At 41.7% G+C, this 18655-nt stretch overlaps 1 protein-coding gene across 1 annotated transcript in view; it reads left to right on the top strand.

Moving 5' to 3' along the window:
* LOC131525407 (class I histocompatibility antigen, F10 alpha chain-like) overlaps window positions 1-16997 on the top strand; it is a 39538-nt gene extending 22541 nt beyond the window's left edge. Inside the window, exons 3-7 of the mRNA XM_058752998.1 lie at window positions 14739-15017; window positions 15157-15450; window positions 15596-15694; window positions 15820-15837; window positions 16057-16997. Of these exons, the coding sequence (XP_058608981.1) occupies window positions 14739-15017; window positions 15157-15450; window positions 15596-15694; window positions 15820-15837; window positions 16057-16106 (740 nt within the window). The 3' untranslated portion in view covers window positions 16107-16997. The remainder of the gene's footprint in view (window positions 1-14738; window positions 15018-15156; window positions 15451-15595; window positions 15695-15819; window positions 15838-16056) is intronic.
* Window positions 16998-18655: the final 1658 nt, after the last annotated feature.

The raw sequence follows: 18655 nt of genomic DNA, 5'->3' as shown, positions 1-18655 counted from the left end.
AATTAAACTCTCTCAAAATACAAAATAAAAAAGACAAAATATTATTGAACAAAAATATATTCAAATAATTTTACTGAAAATAGAACAAAGTTACATTTCAGGTGTTCAAACTTCAAACTTTTAAAATAATTCTAATTTAACCCTAAACAGGCAAGAATGGAAAATGATCAGCAAAAAATCATGTCATGTCACTTTTTATATCATCTGGACTTAAGTAAAACATATTCAAAATAATTTTTGTAATATATGTTTCGAATGTTATGAGTTGTATTTATCAGGACACGTTGCCTGTTTAGGGTATAAAAAAACAGCAAAAATAATCAATAATTCTATGATTTATTTGATGCAAACAAATATGGATTATTCAAAATATGCTGAATGTATGACATGTCTAAGTGTCCTAAAATTGAGGCGTAGACGTTTTCTGTATTTTTAAATTTTTTAACGGTCTCATCTTTATCCTCAGTGGTGGGCAATTCAACGCTTGAGCTTCACTGTCCTGCACGGTTTAGCGCCGCCCCTAAACAATCATACAATGTAATATATGTAACAAAATATCATTTTTAATGTAATCCTGAAGACTTTAGTCAGATTTTTCAGATGTGTTTGATCAGGGTTGAAGCTAAACGCTGCAGGATGGTGGGTTGGACCCCTGATCTAATCATAAGATTATAAGCTATAGCTGTGAAACCCTGCAAGAGAAAAATCTTGTTTAAAATGCAAAGATGTAGTCAACTAAATGTAATATTCTGTGTAATATATCTGTTTTACATGCAAATATTAACATTTGCACAACTTTTAAAAAAATAAATAGAAAGGGGACTGTGTACAGGGGCCTATAAGGCTCTTCTCTGTGGGCCCCAGGCCCCGGAATGAGATTTTTACTGAGAGGGATCTGCTCTCCTTGATGTGATTTATAACCCCATCCACCCCCCGCACCACTTCTCTGAGATCATTGTTCACACTTAATACAGTTGTATTGCATTTTTTTGCTGAAAAAAGTAAGATTAATAAATGCCTACGTTCTACATTTTCTGGATGTCCAGCTCCAGACGTGTTGGCTTCAGGTCAACCTGACAAAACCAGAGCAGAACATTTGAACCAAGTCATGTGACCCTCGTTCTCCAAACAACCTCAGATATAATAATCACAACAGTATTGGATGAGTATCAAGCCTCCTACAAGAGACTAAAGAGTGTATCTCGTGGTACACGCTGCCTGTTTTAGGGTTAATTACTTCAAACTTCAAGCTTTTTAAACTGCTTTCTCAAACAACAGATAGTTTATCTTGACAATCTTTTTAATCTAGTTCTTCTTTTGTAAGAAATGAACTGGTTCTTAACTACCTTAATTAGGAACTAAACAAGCACCAGACCAGCACAAACCCTCATAAACCAGTCTAAGCTGGTCTTTCAGAAGGGTGTTGATTATTTGATGAGTGCAGCAGAAAGAGCTCAACACAAACAACTGCTGCGACTCAGAGACATGCATTAAAATATAATTTCATTTAAAATAAAAAAAACAGTAAAGGAGAAAAAGCCTGTCAGATTCACAACACGTAAATTCATCCTCTTCTCCCTGAACACAAGAAAGTGAGCGGCGGATGACTGAGATAAGAACAGAGTAAACTTTATAGTGACCCACACAGTGTATAATTGACGTGAATAAAACACCTCATCAAATTATGATCATTTTTATTGAATGTAAACAAGTCTAATTTCGTCAGCCACTGTGACTTTCCCTCACTGCTGTGAAAGATAAATGAGTGAACTCCACATTAGTCTCTTATGAGGCTCTGTTTCAATCACTGCCTATGTAGACAGCGAGGAAGTGCACTAGATAGAGTCCAGTGAGCACTTCAGCTGGAAACACTTATATGTGTGCTTGAATACTGCTTTCTTAAACGATCCCACCAGACATATTAACTACCTTAACCAGCACTAGACCACATAGACAAGCAGGAGCTATAAATACAGGTCTAAGCTGGTCTTTCAGCTGGACTTTCATTGTTTCTAATAAATAATGAACTGTAACGAGAAGCTCAGAGTCACAGAGACACAGGCCACGTACACACAACAAGTTTCAGGAGTGACAACCGCATTTAAATGCAGGAGTGAGTCCCGTTAATTATTGTTCCATGTGTGTACGGAACAGCAGTCACTATGAGTGAATAAAAGTTTAGCCGTTTGTTATGTGCCATTTTTTGACTAAAGACTCTTTTTGTCCGTCGATTTTAACTAAACTACCGCTGATAGACGTGCTGTTTTTTGTTTATGCTTGGGAGGCTGCTTTAGAGAGTGCTGTCTTGCAGTGTTGCCATGTCCTCATATTTACAAGCGCTTTTAGGCATGTTGTTTGGTCTTATCTCATAAAGATAGGCACTTTATGAAGTTAATAAAGTGGTCTGTTGTGGATATGAGATATATGAATTTTTTTTTATTTTACAAAACAAAGCATGTGGGTGTTTTAGTGTGTTTTTGTGCTTGTCCTTGTTTTTTTTTGTATGAAGATCTGGCAACACTGACACTTTACAGCAGGGCTCATGAGCGCAGCTAGCCCCGTGCTAAGTTAAGTCTTCTTTCACTGTTATTTTCTTGCATCTCACATACAGACGAAGACACATTTCTGATACACGTTCAAATACGTCATTAACAACTAGTTGTTCAGTTCAGTTCTGTACACACTGCGTAGAATTTCTGTAAATGCGGTTGTCAATACCTGTATTTTTCGGGAGTTAATGCGGTTGTAGAATGTGGTTGTCACTCCCGTATTTTAGAGAATTATGTGTGTACAGAACGCGATTAAGGAGTAAAAGGTGAACTGACAACCGAATTTAGCTGCAGTGTGTACGTGGCCACATTGAACCCAGTGAAGAGAAACAGAAAGACAGACAGATCAATTAAAATATCATTTCATTTAAAATAAAATAAATAATGAATAATAAATGAATGAATCGAGAAGCCATTACTGTGATTTTCCTGATTTAAGCTGATTAATTTGTTTATTATTTTATCTTTTCTAACTTATCAGACAGTTTTCCTGCCGCAGATGATCAAGACTCACATAGACTTTCATTGACGGAATGTTCGGAATCTTGAATCTGTTCAAACTCCAACTGAATCTCAACTGAATCTCAACTGTCAGAACATTCAAATGTAAACAGACACACATCTGTGTCTCTGCTGCAGAACGATCAGCTATAAACTATATAGAGCTTGGGAACCTACGTCACGCCACGTCAGATTCCGCCATGTTTTAGGTCACGCTCAGGAGCACACAGAGTAAACAAATGCAAATCACCACAGAAAAAGCCGACCGTTTTACATTCATATTTTTTTTTAAATATGTAAATCTCTTTAAATAAAAAATCGCTCTGTTGTTTGTCTGAGAAGCTACAAATATTCATTACTAATCAGTCTCCCTCACTACAGTACTGATGCTAACTGCTAAAACACTTACGACAATTAACCATGGTTTTACTATAGTAAACGTGTAGCGACCGTGTTTTTGGTGTATGTATTACCATTCGTATAATCACAATCTTATTAAATACCATGGATAAACTATGGTTAGAGTAGCAAAACCATGGCTAACTTTGTAAAGGGAGAATACACTACAGCTAGATCTCAAACATTGGATCATTGTTATATCGTGATAACTGCTCAGTGTTAAGAGTTAAGTCATTATAGAGGTAACAGAACTGAAGCTGCTTTGAAACGATGTGTATTGTGGATGCTATGCAAATAAATACATTGACTTGACCAAACCAAGTTGAAGATTACTACTAGCGATGCCGAACAACGATGCGACCCATTAAGTGAATGAACCAAACTTAATCCGTACAAAAAAGTGGCCGGGTATTAACGAGCTGCCGCAAATAACATTTCCATATATGATTTCTTTATATTAACTTAGTGGTGTGAGGGCTTACAGTTTAATGCAAATCACTGTATCTATAATATATTAAATCTACAGAGATGAATTATAAAGCCACATTTTTATTTGAGATGTTTACCATACCGAGTTTCAGTTTAATTTTCATCCGAGTTACGTAGTGAATGTAGACATATTTAATGTTTATGATTCAACTTAGATCGCGTTGGAATGATCAATTGCCATAGCCCTTATCATCAATGTCTGCAGGTAAAACCTCTGCTTTTTCGGCATTATAACGCGGAGAAAGCCTTAACCACTATAACGCAATCTTAAGTAGAATAATATGAACATTAAATAATATAAAATGCCTACATTCACTACCCTTCAGTCTCCGCTGTAGCTACCGTGACCTAAATTCCCAGAATGCATTGCCGCTGTGACGACACATTCCCAGACTCTATTAAACTCTCAGACGAGGTTTTGTTGAAGCAGCATCAGAGCTGATCTTGATGAACTTGATCTAGTTTTGCTCTGAGATCACTCAGATGCAGTTCTGGTTTGATTTTAATATCATGGTCACTTTAGAGATTCTGCTCTCTGCTGTCGAGAAAACGTCTCTGGTTACATGCGTAACCTCGGTTCCCTGAAAGGAGGGAACGAGACACTGCGTAGCTTACGCTTGGGGGTAATCCCCCTCCTCCCGAAATACTGAAGCCTTATTGCATCACGCCGGTAAATCTTACTGGCCAATGACGCTCGAGCGCTCGAGCTAGGGGCGGAGCCACCCACTATATAGGTCGACGTCCAGCGTCATTGCCCCAGAATCTTTCGACTGTTCGAATGGGTACAAGACTCTGAGGATTACAACACAGCAGCACGCGCAGTGTCTCGTTCCCTCCTTTCAGGGAACCGAGGTTACGCATGTAACCGGAGACATTCCCTATCAAGTTCGGTCTCTCGACACTGCGTAGCTTACGCTTGGGGAACGCGTAAAATCCCGCTGTGTTGCATTCCACACATCTGGTAGGAAGAGTCTAATCGGATCATCGGATACTCAGGGAAACCAACGCCCTCCAGCTCCTGCGGAGCGGGACTAAGCATAGCAACAAAGCACCACACATGGACTGGCCGGAGCGCTGCTGGGGTCACGTACATATTCAGCATTTACCACTTGATTTATGTAGAAATCAGTGCTCCTACCGCGGTCGACAACAGCTCGAACGCATGTAGAAGTCGCTGACTATATCTATTATAGGCATGTCTAAGGCCACCGGACCTAGTCGAAACCACCCTGATCATCTGGGGGGCGTGGCCAGGTGCAAGCGGCAGCCAACTGCCAAGCTGTAGACACATCACTGCACAGACAGAACGAGCGGTGCGAATGACAGAATCTCCAGGTTGTAAAATCTAGCAAAAGTGTCTTGTGAAGACCATCCTGCTGCCGGACAAATATCCTGAATCGACATACCTTTTGCCCAAGCCCACGACGAAGCCATTTTTCTTGTGGAATGGGCGTGTACTCCCCACGGACAGGCCTCATTTTTAGAAGCATACGCCAACGTGATCGCTTCCACAATCCAATGTGACAGCCGCTGCTTTGACACTGGCAGTCCTTTGGTACGGCCACCAAAACATATAAACAGCTGTTCTGCTTGTCTGAAATGACTAGTCTTCTCCAGATAAACTCGCAGAGCACGGACTGGGCATAGCAGGGGTGTCGCTGGCTCCGAATCCTGAGGAGCAAACGCTTGAAGCGTAATAACCTGTGCTTTAAACGATGTAGAAAGCACTTTAGGCACATATCCCGTCTTGGCTGCAGTCTGACCATACAGTCATCCTTACCAAATTCCATACACGCAGTGTTCGTAGACAGTGCATGTAAGTCACCCACCCTCTTACCACATGCCAAGGCAAGCAAGAGCGCTGTCTTAAACGAGAGCACTCTCAACTCTGCCGAAAACAGCGGCTCAAGGGTGACTCAGAAAGTGCACTAAGCACTAAGGACAGATCCCACACTGGTACCAAATTAGAACGAAAGGGTGCAACCTCCGCTCCTCTTAAAAAGCTGGCCACCAGATGATGCCTACCGACTGAACGATCCAAAATAGGTGAATGGAAAGCTGAAATAGCAGCCACATACACTTTTAGAGTAGATAGCGTGCGTCCAGCAACCAAGCATTTCTGCAGAAATGATAGAATGACAGACACATCACAGCTGGCTGGGACCTCATCCTTCGACATGCACCATGAAGTGAAAACTTTCCATTTCAGATTGTACAAACGCCTGGTAGACGGGGCTCTGGCTTCAGCAATTGTATCCAAGACTCGCTGAGATACGTTTAGCGACTGCCCTCTGCGCTGACTTGCCAAACATGCAGGTTCCATAGCTCCGGTCTGGGGTGCCACACCGAGCCCTTTGCCTGCGATAAGAGATCTCTCCATAACGGAATCGGCCACGGGGGAGCCGTTAGAAGCTCTATCAACTCCGGGAACCACGGCTGGTTGGACCAGTTCGGCGCAACCAGAAGCACCGTCCCCCTTTCCTCTCTGATTTTCTGCAGCACTAGCGGCATAATCTTCACCGGGGGAAAGGCATATTTGCGCTTCTTGGGCCAGCGACTCGAAAGAGCATCCCCCTCCAGAGGTGCGTTCGTCAGCAAGAACAACAGCTGGCAATGCGCGTTCTCCTCTGAGGCAAACAAGTCGATCTCCGCCTCTCCGAACAGGCTCCAAATCAGCTGGATGGTCCGCGGGTGCAGTCTCCATTCCCCGTGAACTGGACCACCCCTGGACAGCATGTCTGCGCCGCAGTTCTGACTGCCTGGAACATGAACTGCTCGGATCGACAGAAGATTTCTGTCCGCCCAAAGGAGGAAACGTTCTGCCAGCCTTTGAAGCGAGAGTGAACGAATACCTCCCTGATGGTTGATATAGGATACCACCGTCGTGTTGTCCGTCCGAACCAGGATGTGTCAATCCCTTACCAGTGGAAGAAAGCCCTGCAAAGCTAAAAATACTGCCTTCAGTTCTAGGCAATTTATATGGCACCTCGCTTGCGCACTCGTCCAAGTGCCATAAGCCGGTTTGCCGTCGCAAAGGGCTCCCCAGCCCGTCAATGACGCATCCGTAGTGACAATTTTTCTGCTGACCACTCTGCCCATCGAGACTCCCTGTTCGAACATCCTTGTGTTGAACCAGGGGGCTAACGTCTGCATGCATTCGCGGGTCACCAAGATGCGCAACTGACCGTTCTTCCACGCGTTGTTTGGCACCCGGGATTTCAGCCATAGCTGAAGTGGTCTCATATGCAGCAGCCCGAGTTGACACACCACAGCCACTGCTGCCATACGGCCCAACAATCTCTGAAAGCATTTCAGAGTCACCACTCTCCCCGGCTTGAACGAGGTGAGAGAGCTGGTCAAAGCTCGCATTCGCTCTTGAGAGAGACGTGCTCTTATCGATTGCGAGTCCAAATCCATTCCTAAGAATGCGATGGCCTGTGTGGGGCGAAGCTTGCTCTTCTGCATATTGATCGTCAGACCAAGGTGCTTCAGATGCTCTAGAAGCTGACATTTGTGGCTTTCCAGTGTATTCCGTGACTGGGCTATAACAAGCCAGTCGTCCAGATAATTCAGGATGCGAATTCCACTCTGCCTGAGGGGGAAAGTGCTGCATTGATACACTTCGTAAAAGACCTCGGCGCCAAAGCCAAGCCGAATGGGAGAACTTTGAATTGATAAGCTCTGCCCTCGAACGCGAATCTTAGAAAGCACCTGTGACGAGGGACTATCTGAATGTGAAAATAGGCGTCTTTCAAGTCCACCGAGATAAACCAGTCCCCGGGCTGAATGTGCGCGAGGATCTGTTTCACTGTTATCATCTTGAACGAGCGCTTTGTAAGCGCGCCGTTCAGTGGTCTCAAATCCAGAATAGGTCGAAGCCCCCCGTCCTTCTTGGGGACTAGGAAGTAGCGACTGTAAAGGCCACACTCCATATTCTCCAGGGGGACTTCTTCTATTGCCTGTTTCGCAAGGAGAGAGAGAATTTCTGCTCGCAACACTGGTGCGTCTCTGCTCTGCACGTCTGACATCCTCACGCCGCTGAAGCGGGGTTGTCTGCGTGCAAACTGAAGCGTATACCCGCTCAAAACTGTGTTCAGCACCCATTCTGACACTCCTGGAAGCGTGCGCCACGTGTCCAAGTAGTGAGAAAGGAGTAGAAGCGCCCCGTGACGCGTCTGGACTGGCTCGTTGTCTGATGATAGGAAGCCGCCCACCACCCGAGGGGCATCGTATACGTCTTCCGCACCAGTTGGACCGCCAGCATGAGCCGGGGGAACACTCATGCTTAGACTGAGAGGGTGCGTGGGGCTTGCGCCCTGCAGAGTGCCGCTCAGAAACGGGACTCTGCTTATAACGCGCGATTGGGGAAAATTCTGAGGGGAAAAAGAGCTCTTTTGCTGAACAGTGTTTGTTTTGTGCTTTTTTTGTGCAAACTTTATTGACAACAAATATTTCCCCCTGTCGCCCACAACATGCAAGGGGACAGGCAGGTGAAAAACAGCAAGACGAACTCTCTTGCGAAGCGGCCCGTCGTCCATCTCTCCGGACGGCCACTTCCCCCTCAGACCAATCCCGCCAGGAACACTGCTGTGGATCTGGTCCAGCACTAGACGGACGGGGTCCCATCTTCTTTGGATACCGGAACTGCCTCGCTTTTGGTCTCACGGCCGGCTCCGGGTCCACCCTCGCCCTAGTATGGGAAGGAGTAGGTGGCGGTCGTTCCCGCCTTTTTGGACGCTGTAAAGAAGAGGACCTGGAACGTGGTGGAGGCGCCGCGGACCGATCTCTCTTCGGCAAGAAATGGCTCATCGCCTTCGACTGCTTCTGGGCCTCCAGAAACTTCTCAGAAAATGAGCCCACAGCATCACCAAACAGGCCGAGCGGGGATATGGGCGCGTCCAACAGCTGAGCTTTCTCCGACTCCCTCATGTCGGTCAACGTCAGCCAAAGATGCCGCTGAAGCGTGATGAGATTGCCCATACAACGGTTGATTCCTTGGGCCGTCTTTTTCGTGGCTCTGAGCGCCAAGTCAGTGGCCGAACGCAGCTTTTTGAAGGCGGCAGAGTCCGGCCCCTCTTCATCCAACGTCTGCAGCATTTTGGCTTGGAAAGCCTGGAGAACGGCCATAGTGTGGATCACAGATCCTGCTTGGCCGGCTGCCATGTAAGCCTTATCCGCGATGTGGCTTGTGGTACGGCACGGCTTCGATGGAAGCGATGGCGCTGATTTCCACCCACGTGTGGACGGACACAGGTGTGCTGCAACTGCCTCTTCGACGGGCGGCGGCTTAGTATAGCCCCAGCGGTCGGCTCCGTCGACAGAGGAGAGCATACGTGATCCCGCGGCTTGGGCTCGGGCCGAATAGGGGGAGCGCCAAGACCGCGAGACCTCCTCGTGGACCTCTGGGAAAAAGGGAGCTGGTCTCTGGGGGGCGGCAATCTGGCGGCCCGACTGCAGATACCGCATGTCCAACTTGTTCTTAGCTGGTTGCTCAGGGGGAGACCAATCCAAACCCAGGTCCTGCACAGCCACAGACAGGATCTTCACCAGCTCCTCATCGATCGGAGTCGAGGGCTCATGCACCTCGCTGTGTGAAGCCTCTGACTCCTGGCAGGCGGCCAGTCACCTGAACCAGAGGCTGCAGTTGACATAGCGTCGTCATCGGCGTCCACTTCATCCTCTGCAGCACCAAACGAGACCAGGTCCGCGCATCATCCGAGGCGGTGGCTGAACCTCGTAAGAAACAGGTGGTTCTCTTGAGTGATGAGCATGCAGGAACTGAGTCGACATGCGTTCATCGGAGGGGCCTACTGCACATGGCTGCCTCGGCCTTTCCTCCCGCGGCTCGACAGCGACGGGGGGCGGAGGCAATGGATTAGCCGGTGCGCAGTTTAGGATAATGGAAATCCTGGCCCGGAGGGTCTTGACTGACATTTCTTCACAGGAAGGACAGTCAGGCCCATCCAGCGCGGCCTCTGCGTGGGCTCGGCCCAGACAGAAGGTACACACGTCGTGTGCATCAGGGAGCTCAACTGGGCCCCCGCATGCACAGCACTCCTTAAGTGACATCTCGTCTTCTTGCCGGATCGCCAAAGATGAACTAAAAACAAATGGCATCCTCTTAGGGCGTTGTCAATGGCGAGAAGAGTTAACGGCAGTGAGTAAATTCTTTCAAGTCTTCAATGCTTGCTTCGTGAAGGAGAAAGATTCTGGGGCAATGACGCTGGACGTCGACCTATATAGTGGGTGGCTCCGCCCCTAGCTCGAGCGCTCGAGCGTCATTGGCCGGTAAGATTTACCGGCGTGATGCAATAAGGCTTCAGTATTTCGGGAGGAGGGGGATTACCCCCAAGCATAAGCTTCGCAGTGTCGAGAGACCGAACTTGATAGGGAACTCTGCTTTATATATTTCCATCCACCTATTTTTATGTGCATTTTAGGATATCGCATAAAAAAACGCTGGATGGAAATGCCAAGATGCGCATAAACTCTAAAAATGCGCATAACTATGCGCTCAACTCGAATAAATTTCTTATACGGTAAGAAAACATGCGCATAAACTACGATGGAAACACTTTTACCAAATAAATTCCTTCATGCGCATCAAAAAAGACGTGTGAGTTTGCGATGGGACGCATAACTGGACTCGATCTCGTTCACAGCGTCTGAAATATAGTTTTGTCTTTCTAAAATGCTTCAGCAAAGTCTCGTTAAAGTGCTTCGTTATAATTAACTCCTAGAACTGCGTCACAAACAGCAGACTCTGAGAATAAGAAAACATGACCGTGTTTCTTCTGTGTATTGTAGCGAATTAGCTTAAAAAGGGAATTATTTATAATTAATTATAACTGGTTATAATTAATAATAAATATTTAGATTAGATCTTAGAATTAACTGTAGCAGAATCGATATTACAATTACTTGATCTGTCCGTCCACCGAGCAGACAATATAATTATTTATCAATTCTAGGAAGATTACTTTCCTGGCCAAGGAACAATAGCCTTCCTGCTTATACAGTGCTAGCAGTAGTTTAGCATGTAGCAAAGAGCAATCATTCAGTGACTTCGAAATGTGAGCGGAACACAGAGACAATCAATTGTGAATATAAGGGATTTAATAAACGAAACTATAACTAACATACAAGCAAACTAAGCAAAACATATATATAGAATGAAGGAAAGTAAGGAAAAGAGAGAGAAGAGCAAAGAATGGCAGTATTTCACATCAATTAACCACAACCTAACATGAGAATCATCAGAGTCACAATTCACCTTAAAAGGGGTTCAAACTTAAACTCGCATCTAATCAGTTGTAAATGGTTACTTGCATTGGTTTGTTGCTGAATAAAAGTCTTGATGCGGTAGACGAGGTTCTCGATGATTTCTTGAGGAGGAAGTTGAAGATGTCCACAGCAAGTCCACAAGTTACTTGAAGGTAAACACTGCCAGAAGGTTAAACTCAAGAGGAGAGTTTTGGAGTGTGTTTGTCTCAAGAAGAAGAGTTTTGAGCGATGATTAGTCTGCGTTCAGAACTTTTAATGATTCATTGCCGCACCCATTTCGTGGGTGGAGTGGCCAATCAGAGGCGTGCATTTTGAGTGGGAGAAGCTCCCTTTGTCTCCGTTTATGGCCCGTTTAAATTTTATTGCTGATCTGGAACGCTAGTGCAGCTTTTAATTCAAAACACAGTAAGAATAGTTTGATGCATTTCACGACCACATAGTGTACATCATTGTGTGAGAAATAAAGAGGAGATCATTTTGATACCAAGAAAGTAACCTTCAAATGATATTAAAGAAGAGATACACTCATACACTGGAATATAGGCATTTAACGTCTAACTAATACAAGAAAAGGGTTTTAACTAAGTTAATATAACAGGGGAATATACATATACAACACATGATACGCAGATACATTTATAACTGTTTAATTATGGCCTAAATAGAGAAAATGTCTTTAGGTGTGTGTGTGACGTGTATTGGAAATTGTGAAGACAGACACTGGTCTGGTCCCTGGCACGGGGGTCACCCCCTAATCTGTGGAATGTGTTTGAAGCTTGATGCAGACTATAGGGCACCCTATAGCCGTCCTGTTTAGCGTCCTCTTGTTAATGAAAAAGACTATCTGCAATTTAGCACCCATATAAATGTAAACAATGAGGCCAGGTCAGTAATTTATATGCAAATGTCAAAGGCTAAAAGGTTTTTCTAAAAACAAAGTGTAATCAGCCATCACTGATCTTACACAGACGCTACAGTATTATACACTGCCTTCTCCTGCTGCAGCAAATTAATTTTTTCTTTGTGATATTTAGCGCAAGTTAATCAAGAAGTGATGATTTTGTTTTCTTTAACTCGCTGGATGGAAACGGTGCTTTATTCACAAATGTTTTATGCGATATTCCAGTTTTGCGTACAAGTTTAATTTGTAACTTTGAATGGAAACATCTTGATCAGTTTAGACAGTAAAATAATAGATGAGTGACAGGAATCATGAGGAATTTAAGGCTCCAGTTCATTAACTGATTCATTAATGATTCTTTTAAGTACTTGAAGAATAATTGATCCTAATACTTAAAAATATTAAGCATAATCAATACTACTTTTGGCAACATTTCTTTTTAAATGAAAGTACCATTTATTATGACAGAATGTTCTTCTTAATGTTTGTCTGTAACAAGCCTGAAATACACACAACACAGAAACAGTTCATGGTTCAGTTTGATTGGACGTGATGAAAATCACATGACATCCGCTGCAGCGAATCAGTCGACAGCTGCTCCGAGCGATTCATTCAGTGAGTGATTCACTCAAACCGATTCATAAGAGTCATTGATTTGTGAGTCAGATCACACTGATTGTGCACTGATTGATCGTGTTCATAGAGAGGACATCGCAATAGAAATCACGTCTGTTTATTGTCTTTGTATTATTTCACAGCAACCAGTCTTTCTCTCATTTTAATAAATTCAGATGATAAACTCACATCTCAGTTAATAAATAATTTATTTTGCTGTGTTGCTGTAGATTGCTAACTGACTGAACCAAACGCCATAAATAATTTGATTAATATTTATTTTTTTGTAAGAAATGAACAGGTTCTGACTTAGAAACAGAAGAGAAACAGTTCATTGTGTGTGCAGAAATGCTTTAGATGAGCTGCAGTGATCTGATGGAACATCCTGCTGAATTAAATCAAGGCTGATTTCTCGAAGAATCTGTTTTCTGTGAATCACAGGATCTTTATGACTCAATGTTTCTCGTCGTCTACTGTGGTTCCTCAGAATCACATTGTTCTCCTGCGGTCGTTCAGTTGCTGCTGAAGCTCAGGATCAGATGGGTTTGTCAGATTCAGATGGAAATTAAGTTGCTTTGCTCTTATTAGAGAAGAAGGAATGTTGATCAGTTATTATTTATTGATCAGAATGTCACAGATACTCTGATCTCTGTGAGATTAATCTACTGATCGCTGATCACTAATCTACTGATACAGCTGTTCAGTACAACTTTTCAGATTGATAAGTAGATCAATTCCATTGATTTCTATTGCTTTTATAGGGGGCCTATAACAAAAAGTTACATTTGAGGTGTTCAAACTTCAAGCTTTTAAAAACAATTCAGATTTAAAACTACTTCAAACTTCACGCTTTTAAACTGCTTTCTCAAGCAACATAAAGTTTGTCTTGTCAATCTGTCTGTCATCTTCGATCTGCTGCGGTGGAGGATGATGGACAGCTGTCAGCGAGTAAATTAGTTCCATTGATTTCTATTGCTTTTATACTGAGCTAATGATATTTTTATAGCCTACATCAAATCTTGAAACAAACCCTCACACAACCCTTTCTCATTCAGACATGATTTAATGAGTTTATCATGTGTTTCTCTGAGGACTGTTAGCAGGTGGTTTCAGGTTCTGTCCTTCTTAAGACGTTTGATCCTCAGATTGTAGACGAAACACACACAAAGAGCTCTTCTCTGCTGTTTTAAACCGCTCTGAGTTTCTGGTTCAGAGAGTAAATATCCAGCAGCTCTGATCGCTGAAGCTGTAGAGACGTGTGAGCTGCTCTGTGGAGGATGATGGGAAGTTTGTGACGTCTGTGAGTGAAGACGAGTCTGTCCTCATACAGACCAGATAAAATCTGAGTCTCTGAGTGACTGAACACAAACACACTGATAGACTCACGCTGAGCAGATTAACACTGTGAGACTCGCTGACCTCTGACCTTTACTCACATTTACATGCTGTTTAATACTGCAGGAATACAATCCTGACATAAAAGCAGAAAAAACACATACTGTTCATTTATTACGTCTTTAATCCAGTTTCTTTAAGAAATGTAAAAGGGCTTTACTGATCCTCGTCATCATTTACTCCAGCAGCCGCTTGTAATGTAAATCTCTTCTTTACTCTGATACTCAACATGTTTCTCTCTCACTCACACTACAGTCTCTACACTTTACAGCTGTTAATTGATCATGTGTGACTGATTAAACTAAACCTGCAGCACAGTTGTGAGAACAGCACACGCTTTACATTATATGTGAAATTTTGTCACATTATCTATTACTATTAATGCTTGTTAATGTCACTTATGGGTTAAGACATGTGCCACATGACAATAGTGTTGTCCATTGTTTTTATTGAGACCACTGCAGTATCTGTATGAGCTTAATAACCTACAGATTTGATGAGTTTGATAAACAGATAAACTGACATTTTCCTGTTTAATATCTTAATTCAATTATTCATTTTCTTTTCTGGTCTCTCCTGCTCTCTTTCTCTTTTTTTCCTCTCAGGTGTACATATAAATCAAGTAATGTATGGCTGTTCTTGGGATGAGGAGACCGGAGATGTGGATGGTTTTGATGAGCATGGATATGATGGAGAGGACTTCTTTTCTCTTGATTTGAAGAACCTGAGATACATTTCCACTGTGCCAGAGGCACATATCACTCTAGTAAAAGTGAACAATAACAAAGCTCTTCTTGAACAAAAAAAACAATACAGAACTCAGGAATGCATTGAGTGGCTAAAGAAGTACCTGCAGTATGGAAAGAGCACTCTTGAGAGAAAAGGTAGATCAGTCACATGAATATCAGTAACAGTATTTTGGTAGATGTCTAACCACTTGTTTGATTTACAAAACAGAAATGAATTAGAAATCTCTATTCACCTTCTGTAGTGTATTTATCAGTCAGTACTCTTTCTCTTCAGTCTCTCCTGAGGTGTCTCTGCTGCAGAAGTCTCCCTCGTCTCCAGTCACGTGTCATGCTACGGGTTTTTACCCCAAAGAAGTAACAATCTCTTGGCAGAAAAACAAACAAGATCATGATGAGGATGTGGATCTCGGTGAACTTGTTGTCAATGAGGACGGGACCTTTCAGAAGACGAGCACCCTCAGTGTTAAACCTGATGATTGGAAGATGAATGTGTATGAATGTGTGGTGGAGCACAAGAGCAGAACCATCAGGAGCATCCTGACAGAGGACAAGATCAAAACTAACTATGGTGAGAGAGATTGTCTTGATGAGTAGACCATGAAAGTCAAAAAATGTTAATGGAAATCATTTGCTATTGCCAGTATCTGGTTAGGCAGTACTGTACTGTCAGAATCTTTAATAACCTGATATTTTTGTTTGATCACATTCTTCAGCTCCTGTTCCCATTGGCATCATTGTTGGTGTTGTTGCTGTTGTCCTCCTGCTGGTGATCATTGCTGTTGCTGGGTATAAGGTCTATCAGAAAAACAAAGGTGAGAAAGAGACTCAGATGTTACTATAATCACTACTGATTACATTTTGTGCACATTTGTGTGCTGCTCTGATAAGTGAAATGATTTAACTAATATTTCACCTCTCTGTTTTTTCTGTTTTTCAGGCTTCAACCCTGTCAATGGTAAATCTTTCATAATCTTTGCTTAATATTTATTAATAGCAGATGAGCTCTGCCATTGGGCATGACATGGTTAATAGTAATGTTTTTAAAAAAAAATATATATATATAGTTCTACAATGTTTTTCTTGTAATATAACTAATAAATAAGAAGTTGTATAATTGGCTGATATAGCTATAATCATGCTGATTATAATTGTTGTAATTTGTTTTCTATTCTAGCATCTGATGATGGTTCAAACAGCTCAGCTCATTCAGATCCAAAAGCATAAAGATCTAAGTGATTATTATTGGATTTGTTATTGTATTATTACTATTCATTAGTGCAACTGTTTCAGTCATGTGAAATGAATAAAATGTTATATGTTTCAGACATTTTAGGAGACTAGATGCAAGAGATGAAGTTAAAAAAAAATGATGCTAATCCTGCTGTCCATCTTGCTTACAACACAAACACACACTTTCACTTACACACACAGGATAGATTTCAGTGTTAGGATTGATATATATTATGGTTCTACATTAATTATATATAAGAAATAAAGATTATGTTACTTCACACTTTATGTTGATCTTTTGATCTACTGCAAAACTTAAAATAACTTTAAATTTACTTTAAAATGATCTAGACTGGGCTATTCCATCAATTAAATTAAACAACCAATATGTAGGCTTCATATTTTATTCCTTTTATGGGATTATTGGGCTTTTTTTGTTTATATAATTCCTTCTTTTTGCTTTACATTATTTAGATCATAAGCTGTACTATAGAATAATATTGATTGTTGTAATGTTTAAGATACTGTATTATTAAACCTTTACATGAACATCTGTACAGTACAGTAAACTAGATATTTAGCTTTATTTGAGGTTACTAAATCTAAATTGTTACATTAATGTTTTTTGTATATTGGTGGCCTTCAAAACATTGTAATGTTATTTGGATTCTTTAAAAATAAATAAACTTCACAAAAAGGAGCAAATGGTGAATATCTTTCAGGATACTCTTTCCAAAACAGCAAAATCCATATTTCATCAGAGTCTATTGAATTAGATTTGTGCCAAATAAAATGAATGTAATTTTTCAAGAAACGTATGAAAATATAAATTGAAACTGAACAAAATGTCTTTGAAACTAAAAAATAAATAAATTACAGGCAAAATCTTTGACCTCATTTTTAATACACTGCATGTTTTGCAACTGTTTTCTCATCTTTCATTCGCTGATCTGTACTTACAAATGCACTTCCAGAGTTTTCATTTACGCGTCTGAAGTTTTCGTTTACAATTCTGAAGAATTCGTTTACGCTTCTGAAGTTTTCGTTCGCCATTCTGGCACACATTTCTCGTGGGGGCGGGGCTAACAGCGGTGTGTTCTCATTGGCTACTGAGTTTTGATTGACAGCTTCTTGACCTCGAAGTGAAGGCGTCAGTATTTTTGCGCCTGTGTGGATGTGAACGTCTGTTAGCGGCTTCCTATTTCATTTTAATGATATAAAATGATATATAAAGATTTTTTTATTATTATTTTATCAGTATTTTTCTGCTGCTACACTACATTGATGAGATGATTTCTTAGGAATAGCACAGATGAATAATATATAATCATCATGATCATCAATCATCGTCGTTATCAGGATACTTGCGGTAAGTTGTCTTGATTTAGTCCAATCACAGGACCTGGTTATCTACACACAGTTACAGTCTTCAATTAGATCATATTTGCTTCGATTAGTTCATATTTTCCCCCAGCACATAGAGTGTACAGTACTAAATTTACTGTATCTGACAATAACCAATGCTATCTTACAAGCGCGCTGTCAATCACTGCGCTGTCAACTTTAGCAAGGTAAGCTGTTTTTCCATGCTTTTTCTGTGTCCAGATTTTACTGTAATAATAATGAAAAAATAGTCACTTCAGATGAACATTTCGGGGGGAAAAACAAACAAACTTTGACAAATAATGCCTAAATATATATCCAAATGCAAAACCTAATAAATGCAAATAATTATGACTGAAAACAGTTTCCAGCAACTAGGGTATACAGTCATGATTATATAGGCATATACAGAGCCATCTAATGGTTACATAGCGGTATTACAGATGATTAATGGTACGTAATTTTGAGGTATTTTAGTACCAAGTTAATACTAATTGTTAGATTCTAGCAGAAACACTCTGTGCCCTTTTGCACAAATGATGTGCTGATGTAAGCTGATTCTGCAGTAATGGAATATACTCTGAACTTTGGCCTGATTGCTTGAACAGCACAGTTCCATATTTAGATGTCTGATGTGACTTTGTGATAAACTGATGAAGTAACTTCTTCTTTTTCTGTATATATACTCCCCGATGTTTAATAAAGAGCTGAGCTATGGTTAAACGGGACATCTGTGTCTTGTCTTTAATCATTGACTCCCGGGTACCCGAAAAGGTTTCTTTTCTCTTCTTTTGTGCAAACAGACAACCTGACTTCAGATCTCGGTTTTGTTAAGACTTTATTTCTAACAATGGCTCGTCCGGGATAGGGGGGAATCTCTCTATGAACTGGGAAAACTGTTCCGAGATCAACAGGGAAAGACGTGTCAAGAGATCAACCAAGGACCTACGATAAATGGGGTAAGTGTTTTTGCATATTTCTTGAGATAGAAATACAGCGCTTACCCCTGTAGGATCCTAGAGATATTCCGTTGAGAGACGGGATAGTGTAAATCACTTCGCTAGTGGAATTAACTTTCCATTGTTGTGCACTTCGGCTGGCAACAGTAGGTATACTATTAGCATGAAGAGTGATGGTATAAGCAGTACTGATCACACTGT

This window comes from Onychostoma macrolepis, chromosome 19, assembly GCF_012432095.1.
Source record: "Onychostoma macrolepis isolate SWU-2019 chromosome 19, ASM1243209v1, whole genome shotgun sequence".
NCBI lineage: Eukaryota > Metazoa > Chordata > Actinopteri > Cypriniformes > Cyprinidae > Onychostoma > Onychostoma macrolepis.
This window is presented reverse-complemented; position numbering and strand designations above follow the sequence as displayed.